The sequence below is a fragment of the Pezoporus flaviventris genome, unplaced genomic scaffold (genome assembly GCF_033815535.1).
Source record: "Pezoporus flaviventris isolate CSIRO_AGI_PZ_B2104156 unplaced genomic scaffold, CSIRO_AGI_Pfla_v1 ptg000072l, whole genome shotgun sequence".
NCBI classification, from domain to species: Eukaryota; Metazoa; Chordata; class Aves; order Psittaciformes; family Psittacidae; genus Pezoporus; species Pezoporus flaviventris.
Genome location: NW_026892620.1, coordinates 2,846,228 through 2,870,956, shown reverse-complemented (window position 1 = coordinate 2,870,956; position 24,729 = coordinate 2,846,228). Strand labels below are relative to the sequence as shown.

General features: G+C 42.8%; 1 protein-coding gene across 4 annotated transcripts in view; it reads left to right on the top strand.

Moving 5' to 3' along the window:
• Positions 1-485: 485 nt before the first annotated feature.
• Positions 486-24,729, top strand: part of MCF2L (MCF.2 cell line derived transforming sequence like) — a 158,981-nt gene continuing 134,737 nt past the window's right edge. The window contains exons 1-2 of one of the 4 annotated variants that reach the window (XM_061472710.1): positions 486-648; positions 9,793-9,991. In XM_061472710.1, coding sequence (XP_061328694.1) covers positions 9,814-9,991 — 178 coding nt within the window. In that variant the 5' untranslated portion in view covers positions 486-648; positions 9,793-9,813. The remainder of the gene's footprint in view (positions 649-9,792; positions 9,992-24,729) is intronic. The other 3 variants (XM_061472712.1, XM_061472698.1, XM_061472702.1) reach the window with 3 other exon arrangements.

The following is a 24,729-nucleotide window of genomic DNA, read 5'->3' as shown; positions in this document are numbered from 1 at the left end:
ATCGCGGCTGCAAAACTTTGGCCAGGTCGTACATCTGTGCTATTACCGTAGTTCCCAAAAGACAAAGCGATACTCCTAGAGGTAGGAACTACCTTCCTTGGAAACAACCGCTTTCCCTAGGAAGAGGCACGTGAAGAGCCCAGCTCCGACACTGCGGGTGCCTGTGTGGGACTCAGCAGTTTGAAAACCCTCCCTCCAAAACCAACCGTTAACGGACCGGCTGGGCCCTCCGCGGGATCCCAGCGGCCTCGAGGGGCACAAAGAGGGGCGCGGAGCGGTGGGAGCCCTAGCAGGTGCCCCCTCTTCCCGCCTCGGGTTTGCGGCCGGGAGAGAAGTTACAGGTGCCTGAGGGAAGGGCGGCAGGCGGGCCCGGGGCGGGGAGGAGCGCTGCCCTCCCCGCCACACAAAGAGCCTCCGGCCGCTTTCCCCGGGAGCACGCCCTGGGGTGGTTGGGGGGGTGCTGGTGCTGGGGAGAGGAACAGAGCCCTGACAAAAGGCAGCCCCTCACCACCTCCGGCTGCGGGCGGGGCCCCACGGCACCTCCCCGTCACCCCGCCAGCCCCGGAGGGAGGCGCTGCCCTACTCGCTCGGGCGAGCAGAGGAGCGCCGGCGGCAGCTGCCACCTGGTTGTGCAGGCAGGGCGCTAAGGTGAGTGGAGGCAGAAGGGCAGCACCGCACCGCCCGCCCCTGGGGAACGCCATCATTATGCCGGGGGCAGTGCTCCCCTGCGGGCAGGCGAGTCCCCGGGCGGGAGGGAGGGAGGGAGGGAGGGAGGGAGGGAGGGAGGGAGGGCGGGTGGGCTCCGCTCACCGGCCACAGGCGGTGGGACTTCACTGCTGGCCGCGGGGACTCCTCGGGGAAGAGGGCAGTGTTCGCTGGGGGTGAGGGTGAGTCTTTTTTCTCTCTTTTACCCCCTATCTTTCGATGGCGATAGGTCCAGGCGAGAGGAGGAAGGGAAACAAAGGCAAGCGCGGTAGCCTGCGTGGAAACGGGCGGATAAACAACCAAATGCGGTGGGCTCCCCGGGATGCCCCCTCTTCTCTGGAGGGGGATGGTGGCTGGACCTGCCCCGCCGCAGCCCGCCCTGCCCTGCAGCTTTGAGAGCGGGGCTGGTGCTGCCTGTTTTGGAGTAGGTCGCTTCAGCATCCCCGAACTAGAGAAACAAAGCGGTCCCCTGGCGTGAAGGAGATATTTCGGGTGCGGGGTGTTGTTGGCTGGTGTTACCTGCAATGGTTAATCACGCGGACTGTAAAATAGGATGTTTCTGCCGCTTGTGGTGTTTATTTGCATTTTGCATTTAGCTGGGGCTGGGCTATTAAATTAGCCAGCTGTGTTGTCTGTAGGTTTGTTCGTTTGTTTTGTTTTGGGTTTTTTATTTTTTTTTTTATTTCTGTTTCCTTTTGTATCTACAAAGGAAGGAAAAATAAGTGTTTGCCATCTAAAAGCCAGAAATAAATACTGTTTTAAAGATATTTTTAGCTGAATATCTTGAAAAAGAATGCAAAACTTTATCTTTGTAGACTCGGCAGTAGATTTGCTCTGGCAAACACTTTATTTCATTTTTAAAGGCAGTCTAATATAGTGAATTTAGAATGGTTGAGGATGTGAATAATAAAGGCTCAGAAAGCAAATAAGAAGAAAACAAGCTTATTTTCTAAAAGATCTCCCGTAGGTTGCCTTTTTATGACAAACTTCAAATGCTTTTCAGAGTTTATTATTTTCAGAGTTTATTAGTACACGTGCAGCCTTTCTGGCTTGGAGAGTGGAAGAGTCAATGTTCAGTAGCAGGATACCCAGCGCAAGTTTGGTTAGTGTGTTGAAAAATAAATAATAGAATTCTAAACAAAGTTACACAGCTTGTTGTTTAAGTAGGAGGGGAGAGGAAAAGTCTGATTTGGGCTCTAGTTAAGAAGGTACTAGATCACATGCCTAATAAAGGCACAGTTGTAGGGTAGAGAAATGAACATTGTTTTCATACCTGTAATGTTGCATGCTGTTTCTTGGGGTTTGAGCCTGGCTGCTGCCACACAGCCTTCCTTTCCCTCGTGCTCGTCCCTTCTGCAGGGAGGTCTGGGCCACATCACATGATTTATTTTTTTTCTGAAGAACTTTGAAATTACTGTGTTTCAGATGGCTTCCAGAATTGATACGCTTCACTGATCCAGGACTGGGCAATACAAAAGTAATTGCAGGAGCTGCATGGAAGGGCTGTTTCTTAATGACAAAAGATGTCTGTAAAACCAGTCTTGAAGGCAGCCACCTGTGTGTACTGTTGAGGCTTTGCAGGAGCTTCAAAATAGATACTAGGTTTAATCATCTTCAAATGTGCATCTACTTGAAACTTTTAATAGAGCGCTCCTTTCAAGGTGAAAGTTGTTGTCAGTTGCTGTTTCCAGCAGAATTATCCTGCTAGGTGAATGTATAACAACTTCATTAGGCAATATTCAGCATGGTTATTAACAGCAAATTAATACCAAACAGATCAGAAGAAAACTTATCTCTTCCTTCTTATAGGATCCCCTTCACCTTGCACTTCTGTTGAACAAATTCTGCAGACACAGGATAGTGGTAGCCCTTGCCATCTCTGCAGACAGGCAGTAGGGAAGGTTTTTTGAACCTTAGGCAACCTCAGCTATATCTTTTTCTTTTCTTTTATCCCTCATGTGTGTTATGGTAAAAGGCTGAACGCGGAAGCTGTAGTCTTGAAGTTTTTTTTATGGGTTATTGCAAAATGCTTTTGATCTGCGACAAGGGGTGGGAAGGGAGGAGAAAGAGAAGGGGCTTGTGGAGTAGATGTTGTGTGAGCCCTTTGAAACTGGACACCTATTATATGTTTGTCAGCAAGTCAGTGGGATGAAATGACCCAAGTGATCTCTTGGAGACCTGTGTCCGCTAAGCTGAGGAAAGCACGTACTCCTGTTATACGGTCACTGAACAAAGATGCTGTCCTGGGAGCTTTCTCCAGGGAAAGGTCTTTGTCATTCCAAGTTCAGATTTCAAGAGAAACTGCTAATATTCTAATTCTGTGACAAATAAATTAAAAATAAACGGAACATGCCACGTATTCACTGACCTTCAGAAAGTAGCATATATTTTGCTTCTTTCAGCTGAATTAGTCTAGGAGTCTGGATTTGCATGCCTGGCTATGGGTACCTCCGAGTTACACAAATGGTATTTGCATAGTTACCTCATGCTGGTGGCAGTGTCTTGTGTTGCTCATGGCTTTGCATGTGCAATAATAATGCTTTGGTGAGATGGGAGTTGAGGTTTATCATAAGAGCAACTTGAATAGGGGGATATCTATCAGCCCCTTGAAATAAGAGATCAAGCATGTAACCACCTCATTCTCCACAGAGTGCTGCATGGCACTATCAGCATCTATTGTGTTTCAGGCTTAATTTAAAAATTAAACCTAGCTTGTCATTCTCCAGGGTCTTGAGAAAAATCTCTGAAACGTGAACTGAGTGGAAACAGATACACACTGTGAACAGTTTTAGAGAGATATACACTCTCCTCCATGCCATTTTAGAGGACACCATGTTCAGACTAGTGTGATTGTTTGATTTCTCATGTATGGAAATGAGTGGGAAAGGAAACTTTAGTGTATGGGGGCAGTATGTGGGAGCAAGAGGAGAAGAAATGTAGATACCTAACTCTAAAAGCGTAGTTTTCAGAAATGTAGGTGGTTTGGTGGGAGTTTCAAAGACTAAGGAAATTATGCTTTTGCTAATAATGATCTCTAGGCAACTAGAATTCTGTAATATAGTGCTTTTCTCACATTTACACCAATACTCCTCAGACTCTGATTTCTTTTGCTGAAAATAAGGAAGATATTTCACCTAACATTAGACATGAAATTTGTGCAAAATGGGCACAAGCCACAGTTCCAATACTATATTAAGGTTGAGAGCCTCTGCTTTTTCCTGTAGTGGATCCAACTTAGACATAAAGCGTGTATAAGGTCCAGGTTTCTGAGGGGCTTGAGATGCAGCTAGTGGGGGAAGAAGAGGATCTTCTGGCTTTGTCCATACTTCATACCTGCAAAAAGCTGTTCCCATGCCCTTGTTCTCTCATCTGATGGTCTGCGGGCAGTCTGGGACATCCTGGCCTTGTAGATCCGAAAAGAGAATTTGTCTGAGTACTTGAAGCTACTTTGTGCCTATATGCAGAGTGGTGTAGGCAGGCAGTGGGGAAGTTTGCTCAAACCTTGGGAGAACTTGTCTACCCTGTGGTGTGTGTATGTTCTTTTCATTCTTGTTTTAGATGTCTGAATATATACATGATTTTGAGTTAACTGACAAAAGATTAACTTTTCTCACATGGCTGCCCCAAAAGGAGGAAGGAAAGCAGCTGAGAGACTTCATCTAAACTTGCAAGGGCTCTCTCAGAAGAGAAGTGGCTACCTATAAGATGAAAAGTTAAATAAATAAGAAAGCATTTCTCATATGAAACACACTTGATATATTTCTCTTCCTTTGAGGAGGCCCCAGCTTAGCTTTTCCTAAATAATCTTGTCGCAATTTCTTTGAAATTAGTATTTTCTACATGTCTGTTGATGATTTCTAATGCTTTATGAAAGGCTTTTAAATAAAAAATAAGAACATTTATCTTGAAGGACTTAGTGCTCAAGTTAAATGTTGATCACAGTAAAGCTCCAAATGAGAAAAAAATTAGTCTTTAAATTGATTTTGGTTTAAAACATGTAAGGGTATTCTGTGTGCCCCAGAGAGAGATGAGAGTGTCTGGGGCTTTGTTGCTGCTGTTTTTTCCTTTTCGTCTTTCTGAACGAAATGCAAAAGGACTCGGGGAAGGGCAAGAGTAGAAATACAGTATCTCCATAGGCAGAACTTGAGTAGTTTAATAGGCTTTACTGAGATCCTAAAATGCTTTTTTGTTTTTATTACATGACTCATTCTTTGTGGCACTCTGTCAGTAATGTATACAAAAGTGGGACTTTTCATCATACAAAGTCGAGTTCACCCGGGTTGTCTTGGTCTCTTAAGTCAATGTGAGGGGCTGATGATGATCCTGAGGAGACGCATATCTCTTACACCACTGAATGCTGAAGGCTCATAAGTCAAGTAGGTTCTTAACTTGGATCTCTTGGTTTTAATGTCTGAATTTGGGTGAGAGGAACCTGGGCTATAATGCATGTGTGCCTTATGTATTTTGTACTTTGCCCGTGTATTGTGCAATGGGAACAATGACTGGCCAGTATTCCAAAGCATGAAAATTGGAACGAATGTTGTTGCTCAGATACATGCACTTAAAATAAAATTCTCATCAGAACAATATTAATGGGTTTAAATACCATTCAGTGTATTTTAATCCATTTTAAAATAGAGCAACGTTAGTGAGTACTGTACAGACATTGGTGTCCAGTTTGGTCTAGTTCTCCTGCAGAGACTTGAGAGGTATAGGGATGAGCTCTTACTTCATCAGATGGACTCCCCTATCTCTATTGATATGGAGGTACTGAGCTTGGTGAATTTCAAAGTTTAAGCCTGCCTGTTCATGCTGGATAACATATTAAACAGTTTTTCGTCAGGAGCATTGGAATAAAGCGTCACCATGTATATGGAAAATAAGAGTGTGAAATCTTGGTAACTGCTAAATTAGGACCAGCTTTCCCCACACAAATACAGTTTTCCCCAGTGACTTAAATGGAACAGTAATGAAAGCATGGTAAAAAAACCCTAGTGGTTAAATGCTTAGGGAGGTAATTCACAGGACGCTATGAAAACTTCAGACAAATGGTCTTATAAATGAGTTACATTTAAATGTCTGTATTACACCTGACTAGAAATAATGTCCTGCCTAAATAACCAGGGAAATAGCTGAAGAACTTGCACTGTGTGACAGAAATCCAGTAATAATGAATCGGCCCACAACAACAGGGACCCTCGGAGTCAGGTTTAACTGCCACAGTGAAGTGGTTGGAGAATATGGATTTAAGTTTCTGAGATACAATACTATGTAAGGCATCTAGTTTACATTTGAAGGTAATTATTAACTACTCCCTTTGCAGTGCTACTCTTGAATTAAAGGGGGATTTTGGATGGGAAACAGAAGTAAATTCAGTAAAATGTGTGTGCAAAGTAATGGGAACTGAAGAACTCTCGCTTTCAAAATCTGCTCTATTGTCTGAATTTCATAAGCAATGGTTCAGGAAGCATTTGCACCTTAGCTAAGTAGTGTGGAGTGCTATGTAGTTATATTACCTATTACTTGTTAATAGTGCATATTAATTTATTATTGGCCCCAGAGGTGATTAGTTAGAAAGACCTAGTCTATTTATCATGCTGCCAGACCTTACAGACAAATCATGCAGCATAGCTTTATCTATATCAGAATAGCTGGCAATTATTTGTAGTAAATGGGGGCATGGTGACCCCAGTGTTTCCTCTGGAAGTGACTGGCATTGCAGAGGGAGAGTAGAGCTTTTACACTGGGACTGTGAGTTCACAGCAACCTGTTGTAGCTACTGTGTTCTTGCAGACTTTCTCTCCTTCCCAACCTTAGAGCATATACCAAACCAGCAATGTACCTGTGCCTGCTTTCGTGAAGTGGTAAGGAGTTGTCATGTCAGTTAGATGTACTCTGCCAGGTCCCACATATCCATGTGTTCTGTATCCCCATTAGAATTATGTATTTATAAACCTCACTGAGCTGAGAAGCAGGTCTTTATCCGAGTTTGAGTACCCTGTACCTTAACAGTTGGTGTCAGAGAGCAGCAAGAGCAGGACTTCTACAAAAGAAGGGCTGAGGCAGGAGCTGAGGGCAGCCAGCAGAGGCTTACCAGCCACTGGTCTGACCACCAGAACCAGGCTCTACCTGCTGTCCCTGACCCAGTGAACAAGGAACCTGGTCCCTCCAGGAAGTCCAGTCAAAAGTGAAAGGATCCAGAGCCGGGACTCAAAGTAGGGCTATGATGTAGCTCAAAGCAGCTACAGTCTCCTGTAGGACTGCTCAGGAGACAGGGCTGTAGACAGGCATATCAGTGGCATAGCTTAAATAGGGACTGAAAGCCTTGAGCTGGACCTACTTACGTGCAGCTCTTGAGCCCATGGTAGAGGTCCTGGCTGAGGCTGGTCAGGGCCAGTGGAGTTTACCAGTGCCTTCAAGCCCTGACAAATGGCTCCAAATTCTGACCTTGCTTTTCCTTGGGTATTTTGCCAACTTTGATGTCAGCAATCTGTTTTAAAACAAATTAGAAAAACCCAAACCCACAAACAGTATTGATTTTTGCATGCAAAAGTGAGATTCAGGAGCAGTTGTTTAGACCTGTAAATATCAAATGGAGGTTTCATTCTTGTTGGTTTTTTTGCTTGGTACATCATCCTAGTCTTTATGTTGGTTGAAGGCATTAATTTATCTTTGGATGTTTTGAGATAAAAATCAAAGCTACTTTTGTCTATCATTGCAGTGATCCAAGCAGACATATATCTGTCAGGGATGCTGTGACTATTCGGAACATTTCTGGAACAGCTCTTAAGCCAAAAGTTCGGGTTTTGGGGTAGTGCAAGTGGATTTCCCTCCCTTATTTATGTTTTCCTATTTACAGGCAATTTTGGTCAAGTCAATTTTGCAAATGTCTCTGCAAGCTGCTGCTCTTCATGAAAGTATGAAAAACATAGGTGGTGATTATATCTTGACCCTCTTATATTTTTTCCTCAACTTCTTTGCCCTCTGAGTCCCTGAGCTTAAAAAATTAGATTTAAAAACTAAAGGCTTAAAAACTAAGTTCACATTACTGCTGTTAAAAATCAAGATGATGAGTGGGTCAGAAAACTAATTAATTAAAGTAGGATTAAGGTCACAAATGTGTCTCACAAACTGCATGCTTGGATATAAGTATTTCTGGTTATCTTCAGGAGTTTCCATCCCTTAAGAAAAAGCAATAAATCAAAAGATTATTCCTAGAGTTGTTTGCTGACTACTGAAGAATAGATCCAGCTGCTTTTCAGTTCACCTTGCACTGAAGAGAGCAGGGGAAGAACTACTGGAAGTTTCTGGGATTTTTGTCTCCTTCAGAAGAGACTTCCCCATCTGTGCTCCAATTATGGGGGTAAAAAGGGGAGGTTCTGGACAGAAAAACTTAAAACTTTGCCAGGGGGCTTGCAGAAGTAAAATCTATTTAATGTCTCAAGTGTAATGGTAACTGAAAGACACCCCCTCATGCTTCCACAAAACTAAACCAACATTGAAGTGCTAAGAAATTCTTTCATTAAATGCCAGTGCATGTGCTGCATGTGTATGCTTGTGCCCATCTCGGCATGTGACATGCCATTTGCAGAGGCAGGTACAGCTTAAAAGTACATTATTTACAAGCAGCATGTACTTTAGTACAGCTGTAACTGCCAGTACCTGTATGGCAAGGAGATTGTGAACACTGTACTCATTGGTTTCAGAAACTACAGAAATTGAGTGATTTGCTTTCAACTGGGTTACTTGTCCTCTGATGAATGTTGCAAAGCCTAAAAGTCCGGCAACAGGCAAAGGGAGAACTCAGAACACTGGCAGTGTGTTGGCTAAAATAAAACAAAATGACTGTCTTTAAACTGGAAACAAAATGACTGTCTTTAAACTGGAAACAAAATGCACTTTGCAGTAGTATTTGAAAGGCAGTATTTTATGTGGAAATCCTCTCTTCTGTTTAAGTAATGTAGTAAGTGACCGAGTACTTTATCCTTCATGCGTGATTCCTGGGAGATCTGGTGCTAAATAATGGGGGAGGGGGAGAGGTGTCCTCTTTTTTTGGCTGTTTCCTTTGAAGCAGATAAACTTTTTATATTAAGAAAGCTTTTTAAAATGGAGTTCGTTTTCTTCAGGTTTGTAAAACTGACACTTTTAAATGTAATGTAGAGAATCATTATTAATATCCATAGTCTGGAGAGATGCTTTTGCTCAAGCTAGTCAGCAGCTAGAAAGACAGATATGCTAGAAAGACTCAGATTTAGATGCCTGTGGGACAAATGGAGACCATGCATCTCTTCCCTATCAAAAAACCCCATTAAATTTACCTGGAGAGATGCACATTTCCCTTGCTTGGGATTGGTGTTTTGCAGACAGACTTGGAAAAGCTTACTCAGGTCCCTTGAGCTTGGAGGCTTGGGCCATTTTTCTTACTGCCCATATGCCCTCAGGAGAGTGGGAACAAACCCATCTCTGGATGTTGTATAATTTCCTTAAGAAATGACACCTTGCTATCTCTTTGCAGAATTCACAAATATCTTTTACCAACTGTAAGTATTTGGAAGGCTCAACCTGTTTCCTTATGTGGAAGAAATTTTTTGCGGGTTATAGTGATTTAGTTGTAATTTCAAGGAGGTGATTTTTTTTTTTAGGTAAAAAAATTGTAGTTCTAGCATTTGTATATGTAAATTGAGATACCTGCAGGTGTCTAAGAACATGCTTGCTCTCTTATGTGTAAGCACAAGTAAGCCTGGGAATTAGCTGGATCTAGGCTAATCTGCTCAGGAAGAAGGCAGCCTTGAAGATCTGGATGCTGTGTCAGAAACAAAAGCATCTTCCTCCTGCCACATTTCCAGTGTCAAGGTTAATCTGTTTGTGTACTTTTCAAACTCTGTGATTTCAGCATCCCACATAGTGGGAATAAGAGTATCTTATTCTTAAACAAAACAAAAATTATTCTTACATTATTTCACTTTTTGACAGTCCATATTCTGGGGTGTTCTTTCACCTAGTTAACTGGGTTTTAGCAGGTGCTTTTAGAATAAATATTGACTTGTTCTGCTGAGCAATGATTTTCTGTTTGTTTTTAAATTTCAGAGATCAACTTGTAGCATTTTCATGTCTGACTATTGGTATTGGAGGCTGATTCCATGCAAAGAATCTGGAAGTTGCAACTGTTTTTCAACAGCCAACCACTCTAATGAAGAGAAAGAGGAAGATACAAGCCATCAGGTTGTAGTGTCAGATATCATGCAGCTTGTGCAAGATAAGCAGGATGTGCCAGAAAGCACAGGAGGTGAGAGAAATACAGTATATTTTGACAATTGTCCAGCTGGCTGTCAAACTGTGTGAAGAAGAGGACTGACGGCTTGAAGAATATTAGGACTGATGGCTTGAAGAATATTAGCAATGGTGTCTCATCACTAGCAGTGAGAGGGGGCCAGGGAGCCCAAATAGAGGAATAGCTGAGAGCTAGCTGGAGGAAGGCGATATCAGCACAAAACCAAACTTTTAGCATCAGCCAGTGAAGAGTGAAGACCTTTACTCAAGGAGGCCTGGTGCTTGTTACGATAAATTACAATAGTTCCAGAAATGAATTGGTTACCAAAAAAAGTCATCCCAGAGAAACCTGATCTATGTTACTACAGTTTCAAAATCGTAATCGAGAGAAACTGCTGAGAAGCAAGTACAGAATACCTTTGGGCATTATCACATTGTTTTGTTGTTGTGGTCCATGAGCAGAAAACCGTAGGGAGTGCTAGTTACAGGGATTAAGAATACATTTTTCTCCTGTACCCTTTGATCGTGCATTTACCTATGCAGGAGGTTATTGCATTCACATATGAACTATGTGGCATTTGTCTTGGTACTAGTACAAATGGACTATAATTCTATATTCGATTAGCAGTTGCATCTCATTACAATTGGTCTTTTAACACATCTTCATTTAATTTTGTTAAATACATTTTTAAAAAGCATTCTAAATAAAATTAAAAAATATCTACACATATTTACTCAAATCTCTCTAAGCTGGAAAGATGATCCGAAAGCAGGAAAATGAAATTCACTCAAATACAGTTTTGCTTTTAATATACAATTACAAGGCAGGATATGACTTCTTTGTCATAAAAGAAAAAAATCTCATTCTTTTAGACTGGATGAGCTAATGATGTTGGCGTAGAATGATTCATATTGTGCTCTGGCTTTTAAGAGAGGGGCTGGAACTAGATGATCTTTATGGTCTCCTTCCAACCCAAACCATTCTATGATTAGAGTAATCATTTTATTTGTGTACTAGTCATGTCTCGGACAGAATACAAGATTTCTTTTGAAGCCAACAAGGAAAGATGCAATAAAGCCACTTGCAGAAATTCCAGAGGAGTATGTCAGGATTGGTCAGAGGATTACAAAAGACAACTGTGGAAATAAGGAGGCTGTACCTAGACTTCAAAAGGAAACAGAAGGGAGAGCACACATACTCTGATTTCCCAGGGGAGAGCATAGTAAGTTACAGAAGGTGGACATCTGCTTGTTTTAATTTTCTTTTTGTCCATATCTAACACAAGATGAACAAGAAAATGCAAGCTTGATTTCTGCAGGGGAGGTTTAGACTTAATTGTTGAGTTTGTTAAACAGACTATTTAAAGAGGTTGTGCAGTCTCTAGCCTGTTTTTAATGGAATCTTTACTGAAACAAACCACTTTTGCAGATGAGCTAGTTGTACTTGATTCCATCTCAGTGCTTTAAGCTAGGCTAAGAGATTTCAAGAAGTTTTTTTAGTATGCTTCTGTAGTGGAAGATGAAGCAAGCAAGCCCTGGGAAGGCAGGCCTACAGTATGAAGTCAGAGGAAAGGTAGTTTCGTCTTCTGCCATTTGGAGGTTTTTAAATGGGAAATTGCTAGTCCTCTGCAGAAATTCAGGGGGAGCTGTGTTAGGTTCAGACTAAGGTGCATGTGTAATCTCTGACGAAACAGTGAATCAACGGTTGACTGGTTGATCTACAAAGGAAGCTTAGTAAGCTGAATAGATCAGAATCAAAGCAGTGAAGGTGGACCAGGAACTGAGTGTATATACATATTGCATGTACTTGACTCTGTTAATTTCACCTTTTAGCTGTGGCTTCTGTCTTTCTGTCACTGAAGTCCATGTAAAAGGAATATGAGCTTTACTGAAAGAAGTTCTGGACTGAGTTTCCTGGCCTGAGGTGCAGCAGATTTTTCACTGAGGCTTACATCTATGCCTGGCTTGACAGCTGAATTGCAAGCCATTAATCAAAGCTGAAAAGCACCTGATAATACTCTTTAGACCTGGAAAAAGTGGGAGGAATTTAAAAAAAAAAAAAGTTTATTTTCTTTTGACTTGAAGAGAACAGAACCGGAAAAGGACCTTTCTCAAAGTTAAGCCTGAGAAACTTATTCTCCGATAATATTCTGGTAAAGTTATTAAACTTTAAAACTGAATTCAGTATGAAAGTGCTTTCTGTATCGTAACTAATACCATTGCTAGTATTTGGGAGTGAATGAATCATTGTGGCCATTTTATTGGGTTTTGTTTTTTAACATTGTTCTTAATTGATGCAATGTGCATGTTAGTATTTTCTGACTTTATCAAGGGACTGCTAAAAAGAATATGCTCTGAAAAGAACTACAGCATCATAACATCGTAAATATTTAAAATGGGCAGTTTGTATGTGTGGGATGAGCATTTGTTTTGCTCCAGTTCTAATACTTGTTTAAATACTTATTTTGGGAAAAGAAGCAAGTATTTTTGTGATTGGCAAAGAAAGCCATTGTGCCTTGTTCTGTGAAGTTAAGCCATATAGTCTTCGGTGGGAAGAGGCAGAAAGATAAATTCTGCTGTGGAAAATAAACTCCAGCAGTGCTGTTGGAATCTTTCCCTTCCCTGTTTCTGTCTTCTGTAAGCAAATGTGAGGGGTCTTAGTCTCTCATGCAGACTAATAATACTGTAGGTTGGAGAGCAATTTGCTGTTCTTAGTTAAACCATATGTTGCTCTTGCTGAAGTTTTAAGGCCTCTGTTCCCATTTGCTCCCCAGGAACTAATCTGCTATGCTATTGGTACTACATTAATAGCAGTATTTTTACTGCAGTGTCTTCCTGGAAGTTATAATTAAGATCAGATCTTCATTGTGCCTATGAGTTTACACACAGTGAGAATGTTTTGCATCTTGGAAGGCTTAAAAGCTGAGCTTGAAAGTGGTAGGTAAAGCAGCATGCAAAATTCAGCTTGAGGCAGAGTACACCAAGATGGAAGCATAGTAACATCTGACCAACCTGTGTGTGTGCTCTTGCCTCATTTCAAATTGTATGTGTAGTGTGTCTTTCCCCCTCTTGTCATCAGAAGAGGCTGGAAAATTGAAAGATTATGGGGAAGGGATGGAGGCATGGAAGGCAGACACTAGTCTTTAAAAGTAAAAAAAACAACAACAGTATTTCTATAATTTCTCAGTGCTTGTTAAGTTGTCCTACCTGTTTGCAGTTGGACTTTAGGAGTGCTGTGCTTGGAGGCCTGTTTACACAGAGACATGGTTTGGGTTTTTTGGAATGGGGCTTTTCTGCTCTGAAGATGAAACCCTTCAAATGGTTGGTTGACATCTTCTTTGGTTGTTTTTTCTTCTTTTCAGATCTGTTCTGAATATAGTCTTTTCACACAGGTTCTTTTAGCCTCCTGCCATGTTAAAGCAATAGGGAAACAGGAAATCTTTTGTGGCATCTCGATATGTTAGTGTGACATCTTGGGAACTGTAATTGCTGATGTTGTAGCAAAAAGCCATGAGGGTGCTACAGTTGAAGCCTTTACAAAAGTAAGGGAGCTATCATGACTGCCCAGGTTTTGAGGAATCCAAGGATACAGGTGACTGCTGTCTTAAGTCTCCCTGGTCCAAATGTACCTGAGAAGAGTACCTTTATGAGTAGAAAAATTTATCCCATTTGAAATGATAAATTGGGTGTCTTTTTATCATTTCACATGATTTCTAGGATTTTTGAATGAGAAATTACAAGGCATCTGAAAAGACATCTGACTGACCGATGTGCCAATTCTAACACTTTTAACAGTGCTGCTAACCACACAGTCAGCTGTTGTACTCGCAGGCACTTGAAATGCCTGTTAAATTCATACAATCTTGGAAAAAAATATTCTTTGAAAGAAATGTGCTTGGTATCATCTCAGAATGTAAAATTGCATTGTTTTCCATACATAAACACCTTTTAGGCAGTGCTCAATGGCATTACTGAAGCTGACAGCTTTGACTGAATTATGTAGCTGCTGCAACATTGCTGCCTGCAACAGTGTGGTCAGGTTACAATATCAAGACCGTAGGTTGCTGCATCAAAATTGGGGAAAAACCAACAATCAATGCTGTGTGTTAAACATTTGTACATCCTGGTAACTCCAGTTATACTCTGAACCTAGAGTATCACTGCAGTTATACACATTAGCCCCTTTCTTCCACTAGTTGCAACTGTGTAAATACAAGATTTCAGTAGTAATGTATGAGGGAAACATTGTAGGTGTTCATTGTTGGGAAATATTGTAGGTGTTCATTGTTAAAATATTATACTGTTTCAAATCAAATGACTTTTCAGAAAAACAATAACTAATGCTGTTTGGATCAAGTTTGTTCTGTCTCTTAACTACAAATACAACCTTTTAAAAAGCTCAACTAAAAAATAAGAAACGTAAAACGATCTCTTAGAAGTTGCTCAGAGAATGCCAGTGCATTTTTTGGGAAGTCTTCCATTTATGCAATATATTTTGAAAGTTTGTCAGTTCTTGGAGCTGGTTTATATTCTCCAATCATACTCAGTATTTCACTGGAATTTTAATTTTAATTTGCAAAGCTGTGTATGTTAGAGTGTAACTCAAGTAACAGCTTTATGTAAAGTTGTTTGCCTTTTTAAGGGATTATTTATAAACTAGTTTAATACAGCTAGCAGGTGTATGTAGAAAATAAGCCTATGGAAACCATAGCAAGTATTTTTGTGGAAGTTGTTCGTGTAACAACCCCCACCCCAAAAAAAAAAAACAAACCAAAAAAATCACCCCAGAACCCCTTAAAAAAGCCAAGTTAAGACCATAATTTGTGAGGCAGTTGGAGACTTCTTGCGTGTTAGAATTCCATATGCACTTGTGACAAGACTTTTTTTTCATGGGAGTGACACAGCATGCTGTCATCTTATTAACACTATTACTGGAATGAAGATGGTAGACTTGTATTCAGAACAGATCTTAGCATGTCTGTGCAGAAGCTAAATAGCCCCTGAGCTTTTCTTGCCTTTAAATACAAGTCAACTAGGGAAGGAGACCTTAAGCTGTAATACACGAGGCACTTAGTGATACAGGGTCCAGCACAGAGTTGAGAGCTATTGCTGTCTCTGGTAGTATCTGTCATAATGCTCAAGAAGGGGGGGGGGGGGGAATGACTTGGGGTTTATTTTCTTATATATGAGCATAGGACTTGAGATCACTTTGTCTGCTTGATGACAGTGATTTGTCCCTAAAGGACTGGCTGGATTTTACCGTGGGAGCTTTGAAATATAGAATCACAGAAGAGTTAGGGTTGGAAAGGACCTTAAGACTGTCTAGTTCCACCCCCCCTGCCATGGGCAGGGACACCTCACACTAAACCATCTCACCCAAGGCTTCGTCCAACCTGGCCTTGAGCACCACCAGGGATGGAGCATTCACAACCTCCCTGGGCAACCCATTCCAGTGCCTCACCACCCTAACGGGAAAGAATTTCTTCCTTATATCCAATCTAAACTTCCCCTGTTTAAGTTTTAACCCGTTACCCCTTGTCCTGTCACTACAGTCCCTAATGAAGAGTCCTTCCTCAGCATCCCTATAGCCCCCCTTCAGATACTGGAAGGCTGCTATGAGGTCTCCACGCAGCCTTCTCTTCTCCAGGCTGAACAGCCCCAACTTTCTAGCCTGTCTTCATACATAAGGTGCTCCAGTCCCCTGATCATCCTCGTGGCCCTTCTCTGGACTTGTTCCAACAGCTCCATGTCCTTTTTATGTTGAGGACACCAGAACTGTACACAGTGCTCCAAGTGAGGTCTCATGAGAGCAGAGTAGAGGGGTAGGATCACCTCCTTCGACCTGCTGGTCACGCTCCTTTTGATGCAGCCCAGGATACGATTGGCTTTCTGGGCTGCGAGCGCACACTGAAGCCGGCTCATGTTTGTTCTCTTGGCCAACACCCCCAAGTCCTTCTCTGCAGGGCTGCTCTGAATCTCTTCTCTGCCCAACCTGTAGCTGTGCCTGGGATTGCTCCGACCCAGGTGCAGGACCTTGCACTTGGCATGCTTAAACTTCATGAGGTTGGCATCAGCCCACCTCACAAGCGTGTCAAGGTCCCTCTGGATGGCATTCCTTCCCTGAGCATATCAACTGAACCACACAGCTTGGCGTCATCAGCAAACTTGCTGAGGGCACACTCAATCCCACTGTCCGTGTCACCGACAAAGATGTTGAACAAGACCGGTCCCAACACCGATCCGTGAGGGACACCACTCGTTACTGGTCTCCAGCTGGACATTGAGCCATTGACCACAGCTCTTTGTGTGCAGCCATCCAGCCAGTTCTTTATCCACCGAGTGGTCCATCCATCAAATTGATGTCTCTCCAATTTAGAGACAAGGATGTCGTGTGGGACAGTGTCGAACGCTTTACACAAGTCCAGGTAGATGATATCAACTGCTCTACCCCTGTCCATCAGTTCTGTAGCCCCATCAGAGAAGGCCACCAAATTGGTCAGGCAGGATTTCTCCTTAGTGAAGCCATGCTGGCTGTCACCAAGCACCTTGTTGATTTTCATGTGCCTTATCATGCCTTCCAGGAGAATCTGCCCCAAGATTTTGCCAGGCACAGAGGTGAGACTGACTGGTCTGTAATTCCCTGGCTCATCCATTTTCTCCTTCTTGAAAATGGGGGTTATATTTCTCTTTTTCCAGCCATTGGGAGCTTCACCTGACTGCCATGATTTCTCAAATATGATGGCCAGCGGCTTAGCAACTTCATTTGCCAGCTCCTTCAGGACCCGTGGATGGATCTCATCAGGACCCATGGACTTGTGTATCTTTAGGTTTTTAAAATGGTCTCGAGCCAGATCTTCTCCTACAGTGGGCTTAGGGTCTTCACTCTCACAGTCCCCGAGCCTGTGTTCCAAGACTTGGGTGGTTTGGTCAGAGCCTTCGCCTGTGAAGACCGAGGCAAAGAAGTCATTAAGAACCTCAGCCTTCTCCAAATCCTGTGTAGCCAGTTCTCCCAATAGCTTCTGGAGGGGGCCTACATTGTCCCTAGTGTATATGTCCATGCTGAGCTTTCTGTTTGGTACTAGCAGTTCAATTAATGTGAAGTGCATGTCCGAGTAAGATCTAACAGTTCTTATGTGTGCACAGCTAGCATTTCTCACTGTTCATGTCTATTTGCTTACAGTGGAGCTCAGCTTTATAAACAAATGTCTTTACAGGCCTGTTCCTTCAATGGCCACTGTAGGACTGCTATCAGACTCAGCATGTGTTTAAAGTCCAATGTGTTAGTTAAAAGAGCTGCTTTTTATGAAATTAAATTTCTACTGGAGGAATTTGGCAAACTCTTAAGAGTTTAACTCCTCAAAATGAAACACATTTAGAGCTGACTGGAATAATCTATCTAACAACATGGAAAGGAGAACTTTTGCAGGGTAAACCCTGTTGCTGCTTTAAGTAATAGAGCAATGAAATCCCAGCCTGATTAAAATCAGTAGGAGCCTTGTCAGGATTTTTGCCTTAAGACTTTTAAGCTATTCATGTTAACCAGCCTCTTAAATCAATATTAAACATCTTACTCTAATTCCATCTTTCTTGGGTTTTACAGCAAATATGGAATATATAAAAACAACTTCTTGCTCAGCTAACAGCATTCAGTTCCAGAAGTTAGAGGAGAAAAGTGCCATTAGTGTAAAAAGGCATTGCCAGCTAAAAATGAGGCATGGAGAGGTATTTTGGTAATGTCAGCAATAATATTCAGAGACTGTGTGTACATGTATATGTGAATACATACATGTCTTATGCATCTGAATACATATATGTCTACACACATGTAGGTAATTTGGTGCCACACTTAAATTTTGCTGTTTGTTTCCTGCCTGTGCGGCTATTTCCTACACCAACTGCCTGAAATTCAACTTAGCCTTTATTAGCTGGTTGGTTCTTGTTTTCTTTTTTTTTTTTTTTTTTTTGGCCAGACCACTAAGATAAAGTTGAAAAATTTATGGTAGCATCTGCAGCTATAGTGAAGGCATGAAAGCATTTATAATTTTTCTTCAGAGTTTGCTGAATGCAACTGGGAAAAGATTTTCAGGAGATATTCCAAGTACTGTGCGCTGCAACGGCTTATACTAATCCGTCACAACTTTTAACAGTGTATCAGGTGTACTGGAAATACCTTTGCTGCATTGTTGCATTTCCTTATACTTTTCTCCTTGTTTTCTGTTGTAATAAGTGGCCCAGCCGCAGCCTTTGTTATTTTTCCCTTTCTATTCTCCCAGTTCCTAGAGAGTCTTTTGCTTTTTTTTTTCTGAAAGAGTTTGGCTGGGGTTCCTTGTTAGCTGTGAGATCGCATGAATCTGGGAGGTATAGCTGGAGTTCTGCCAGCCTGAGCATCTGCTTGGAGAGCTCCTTGCTGAAGGAGAGGCAAACACCAATAACCTGTACAAAGAAGCAAGGACTTTTTAAGATGATGTTAGGGGGAAGCTATGCCTGCTTTGTTTCATGGGGTTCTGAACACTTTCATGGTAAAAATGTGATGTATGTAAACTGAAATTTGGAGTTTCCTCAAATGGTGGCATTATGTTGCATTGAAGGTTGGAAATGATTCTCTAGCAACATTAAGCTAGTAAAAGTTAATACAACTTTATTGGGTTTATATATTTCAATATTATGTAGCTATGGACGTCCTTTTGTTTATAACCTACTTGAAATATATAGCCATTTAATCAGAAGAGAAAGCAATAACATCTAGTTTATTATGAAAATTAATAGCTCTTGTGATGCCTCTGAATGTAATGGATCTTTCTCTTTTGATTTAAATCATGTTTTGCTTTTCAGATATTCTCCATGTAGGATGAAATATTAGATACTTTCTGAAACTAAAGTAGGAAAGCTTTATCAATTCTGTTTAGTTCCTGACATGAGTACCTTTGTGCTTTTAGTGCCTTAGGTGGCTCCAGAGAAATTGGAAAAATGCCCAAGCAGCAGTGTAATTGAAATTCAGGAGGGGTTACATGTCCAACCTGTTTAGGCATTCTATAAATCCCATTTTTATGCATCTGAAGGCAGTGGATATATTTTAAAATCTGCTTAATTATAGTATCTAAACAGGAACAAACAAACTCTGTTATAGAAACTGGCCTCTTTGTCCTACATGGTAGTGCATGACCTTAGACATCTCATGCTTTCCATGTGCCCTGGTGTAATGAGGAGCTGTCACATGGCAAGTTTGGGGTTCTTCCTTGCCTTTTCCGCCCTCTGCTTCTGTAGCAGCAGATTGCTTGCTGGACTTGGCACTCAGTCTTTAAGGCCATGAAGATGGAGAAGTAGGGAATGTAAACATTAGGTCTTGCATAGGTGCGGTAGAAACCATCTGAGCCACAAAGTTTCATGTGCTCCCTTATAATTTCAGTGTCATCTATCTACTCATCTGTAGGGGTAAAAAGTGGTGGGTTAGATTGACTCACTGGCTTCCAGCTGGACTGTTTGTCATGGAAATGAGTTGCTTTGCCTCTGTTCTAGCCAATACCCAGATTAGATGGTGGGTTCAGTTGTTGCCTCTGGCACTGAGGAATTACTGAGGGCTGTTTCATGCAAATGCGCAGATTTGCCCGGGTTACTCAATGCACTCTCTTTGAGTGTTTAGAAAGTAAACCATCACTACACAGGAGGAGGGAGCTTAGATAACAATAATACTGGAAAATAATGAAATAAATTATTTAAGGATTGGTTTTGTTTTAGTTTGTTTGGGGTTTTTTTAGGTGTGTTTTTGCATTTTGCTATAACCTCCATGGGTTTTTATGGCCACAAGGAAAGCGCATAGAAATCTTCCTGCCACTGAAAATGAAGAGCTGTCTAGAATCCCATTTGCTCATTATTCACAGGTACAAACTGCAGACTAGATGCATACTGATATGGCTGTTTTTTTTTTTTTCTGGTGAAAATTGTGCTGCTTAGCATTGACTAGAATTAGTTAAATGGCCAGCTGTCAAAGGAAAACCTTTCCTCCAGCTAAAGATATTGTGTTTGTTTTAATTGCTAGAGGCCAAAGAGAGTTTATTTAATTTGGACATGCAATTTAAGTTACTTAGTGAGCAGTTTTATTTTTCTCAGCTCAGCTTATCAGATCTGTTTAAGCCTATTTGTTGATCATAAGGTACATTAGAAAAATTTTGATTCCTTAAAATTACTTGTTGCACATAATTAGCTTATTGCTTTTAGTCACAATGTCATCTAAACTACTTATCGAACAGATTAATATGGAATCATAGAATCAACTAGGTTAAAAAAGACCTTTAAAATCATCAAGTACAACTGTTACCCCAGGACTGCCCAGCCCACCACTAAACCATGTCACTAAGGGCAAACTGATCTCCACTTATGGCTGCCCCCATGATCTCCACTTGCAGTCACCCCTCATCTGCCCTGCATAGTGGCCCACACTGTATAGCTTCCTCCCCTAACCCTCATGGCCACACCTCACACTTCATAGCTCCCCTTGCTCTCTCCTCATGGTCTCCCCTCATGGCTGCTACTCCTTTACCCTCACGATCTTCCCTCATGGCTGCCCCACCTCTGCCCTCATGATCTCCCTTCATGGCTGTCCCCCCCTTTCCCCTCACTATCTCTCCTCATGACTACCCTTCACCTCTCATGGCCACACCTCCTCTCCCCTCATGCTCTCCTCTCATGGTCACTACTCCTTTCCCCTCACACAATCCCCTCATGGCTGCCCCTCCTCTCCTCTCACAAAATCCTCTCATGGCCACCCTTCTTTTCCCCTCAAAATCTCCCCTCATGGCCACCTCTCCTCTCCCCTCATGGCCACCTCTCCTCTACCCTCATGATATACCCTCATGACTGCCTTTCACCCCTCATGGCTGCCCCTCCTCTCCCCTCACAAAATCCCCTCATGGCCGCTCCTCCTTTCCCCTCACAAAATTCCTCTCCCCCTCACAGTCTTCTCTCATGGCCACCCCTTCTTTCCCCTCACCATCTCCCCTAATGGCCAACCCTTACAACCACCTTTCATTCCTCACAGCTACTGTTGTCTCCCCTCATGATCTTCCCTTATGGCCGCTCTTCCTCTTCCCTCATGACCACACTTCACCCCTCATGGCCACCCCTCCTTTCCCCTCACGATCTCCCCTCATGGCTGGCCTCCTTTCCCCTCACAATCTTCCTTCACAACAGCCCTTCACCCCTCATGATTTTCCCTTATGGCCACCCTTCCTTTCCTCTCAGAATCTCCCCTCATGATGGCCCTTCACCCCTTGTGGCCACCTGACATTTCCCCTCACAATCTCCCCTCATGGCTGCCTCTCCTGTCCTGTCATGATCTCTCTTCATGGTCACCCATCCTATCCTTTCATGATCTCACCTAATGGCCGCCCCTTCTCTCCTCTTGTGAGCTTCTCTCATGGTTGCCCCTTTTTTTCCCCTCATGATCTTCTCTCATGGCCGCCTTTCTTCACCCCTCATGGCCATCCCTCCTCAACCCTCACAGCCACCTCTTCTCTCCCCTCATGATCTCCCTCCACAAATGCCTTTCACTCCCCTCATGATCTTCGCTTATGTCCTCCCTTCCTCCCCCTTCATGATGGCTCCTCATGGCCATCCCTCCTCTCTGCTCATGATCTGCCCTCATGACCTTCCATTATGGTAGCCTCTCCTTTCCCCTCATGATCTTCCCTCATGATCTCCCCTTCTGACTGCCTCTCCTCTCCCCTCATAGTATCCCCTCATGATCTTCCCACTTGGCCACCCTTCTTTCCCTCTCCCTCTGAGTGACATTTCTGACGTGCCCCTTGCTCTGTCCTGCGGATCTCTAATGGAAAAGATGAGGATGCGCTAGCTCCTATGTTCTCCATCTGTATGGGACAAATTTAGACCCAAATTCCTCTGGTCCAAGCCCAGAGTAGCAGCTGAGCAAGGAAGTTGCCCTAGAATCTACACACATCAGGGATTTCATAATATAATATTCTATATGTGTGGTGCCCGGGAAGAAAAGGGCACATTAATGCTGCAAGATGCACAGGTGGCTCCTCTGGAAAGAAATTCAGAATGTTTGCTTTGCAATTTTTTTTTCTTTTTCTTCTTTTTTTTTCCTCCACATTGTACATTATGGTGCCCTGGTACTCAGACACCTTATTCAGCCAACAGCTACGTAGGTGGTAGACAAAGCTGGAGTCAGACACCCAGCAGCACTTCCTGCTTAAGGCATGTGACTTCTGGCTGAAGCTCCTCTCAGGCCTGTGTGACTTCCCCTGGAGTCATTCATATTTCTTTGGGGGAAATTTTGATCCCAGTAGCTGAACACTGTGTGCTCAAGAGATGCTGAAGGAGCTAAACTGTTGTTTTCTGGGGTCTCCATAATGCCAGCTTGTTAAATGGTCACGGAAGTGGCAGCGATATTAAAAACAAGCTGACAAGAACCGGTAGCTTAATTTAGGAGCTTGTCAGGTGTATGGTAATGGCCTGGTAAGGCTCGATTAAAGGTGGTTCTTACAGCCCTCTGTACATTTTTAATCTCTGTGTACAATAAAATATTTAACACCAGCTTTTGCTCACAGATTTTTTGTGGGAAGATCTACTCTAGGACTCCAGCAGCACTGAATACATTGGCCATTTCTACACAAGATTTTATATAGAGAGGAGGGAATAAATTTGATACTGAATCTGGAGTCTGCCAGTTTAAGCGTTCTGTCAAATTTGTGTGACCTCTTTTGCAAAGGCTTACCTGGGGAAATGTAATTTTGGTAATTACTAAGTGTGTGGAGGGAGAGAGAAAAAGCTGTGTGGTAGCCTTGTAGCATGTGTGACTTCCATCCAAGAATCTCTTCTTGGGGGAAAAACAGCTACACTGAAAATGACAGGTTGAGTGAAAAATAAGCTGCTGGGGATTAACTGCTGCCAAGGAGACCCGTCCAAAAGGTGAAAGTCCCAGGGAGGCCACATCAGTGTTGTCTCTGCCGCGGTTCCTGTGAGGTGGAGAGCAGGTCCTCAGAAAAAAAAAGAAAAAAAAAAAAAGGCAGTCTTGCCAGCAGCTTCTGTTTCCATTAAGGTGTATGGATAAATGCATGAGGTCATGTATATGCAGAGAAGGTATTGGAAACCTTTATAATGCTGTCAGGACCTGCAAAAAAATCTAATTGGAACAAGGCTGCTAGGCCTAGAAGCAGAGTGAGCTCTCTTAATGCTGCCTGAAGTCCAGTTCACTAGCACTCTATATGCTGAGGGAAGTTTTTTCCCCAGGAGAAATCCTAGAAGTTTCTTTTTCTACATGGACAGGGCTTGCAGGCAGAGGAGTGGGAAAATAATACTGCAAAAATGCCCTGTTACACATGTTAAGAAAGTTGGTTCACTCCCCCCACCCTCCTTATTGCTTGTTTGGAGAAACATGTCTCATTTTTGAACATGTATGTTCTAGAACCATTCTGCATATTGAAATCTGCTATTCCATCTGTGTGCTGTGTTACACACCTAGGCATATTTCATTCCACAGGAACTGTCTAATCCTGCCCTTTTTGCTAAAGTACGTTTACATAGGAAGGCTATAAATGAGATTCTAGAAGGTATCAGAATGGCATACACGTGTGCAAGCCAGGATCAGACCTGAAGGGAGCAGCTGAATTGTGTTCACATTTTAACAGCTGGTGGGGCTCCAGCAGGGCTGTTGCCCTTGTTTTGTTTGCTGCACTGCAAAGAAAGGGGCTCACTAGAAGCATAGGGGAGAAGTGCCAGTGTTCAGGGCACTTCAGTAGTATTTAGATGTTTTAAGTCCAAGAGGTGTCCCTCATTCTTTTTGTAATTGCTTCAGTGTTTTTACTGGTGAGGATTGAGCTACTTGGTGTTGATGGGTCCCCTTGACTTTGCCCAGAGCTGCTGCCTTCTTGAGAAGGCTGCCTGCAGTTTGGTGTGTGCCGTGCTCTTAGATTGCTAGGTGGCCTTGCTGAGCTTCTCAAAAGGTTGCATGGTCAGCTTCATGCTGTCTGGATACAGAGGAGTTTGGGTTTCTGACTTAGGTCACAGTGAAGTGATTGGAGTACTGGCAGAGAAATAGAGAATGCTCTGCACTTTCCTCTTCAGCTGAGAGGGCTGGGAGGATGCTCAGCTGACCAATTGCTGGAGTTTTCCTAGGTGAAGTCACTACCTTGAAGGAGTCAAGATTCACTAAAATGTGAGTCTTTGAGTTTTGTTTTCTATTTCCAGTAGCATTTAATCACTTGATATGAGATGCATAAACAGTGTTTGAAGGGATCCTGTTCCCATCTGATTGCACTTTAAGAGAAGGAATTGTGCTCCAGAATTAATGAAGACTGGGAGGCCTCCTACAATCCTAGGGTGAAATCGGTGTGCTCAGCTCGCTCCCTGAAATGCCTGTACACCAATGCGCGCAGCATGGGAAATAAGCAGGAGGAGTTGGAAACCTGTGTTAAGTCAGGAGATTATGATCTGGTGGCAATTACAGAGACGTGGTGGGACAGCTCACATGACTGGAATATAGTCATGGAAGGCTATGTCCTTTTCAGGAAAGACAGGCCAGCCAGGCGGGGTGGTGGGGTTGCTCTTTATGTGCGGGAGGAACTACAGTGCACCGAGTTCTGTCCAGGGACAGATGATGAGCAAGTTGAGAGTCTGTGGGTGAGAATTAAGGGGCAGGCTGGCAGGGGGGATACTGTTGTAGGTGTCTGTTACAGACCACCGGATCAGGGTGAGGAAGTTGACGAGGCCTTCTACAGGCAGCTGAGAGCGGCCTCA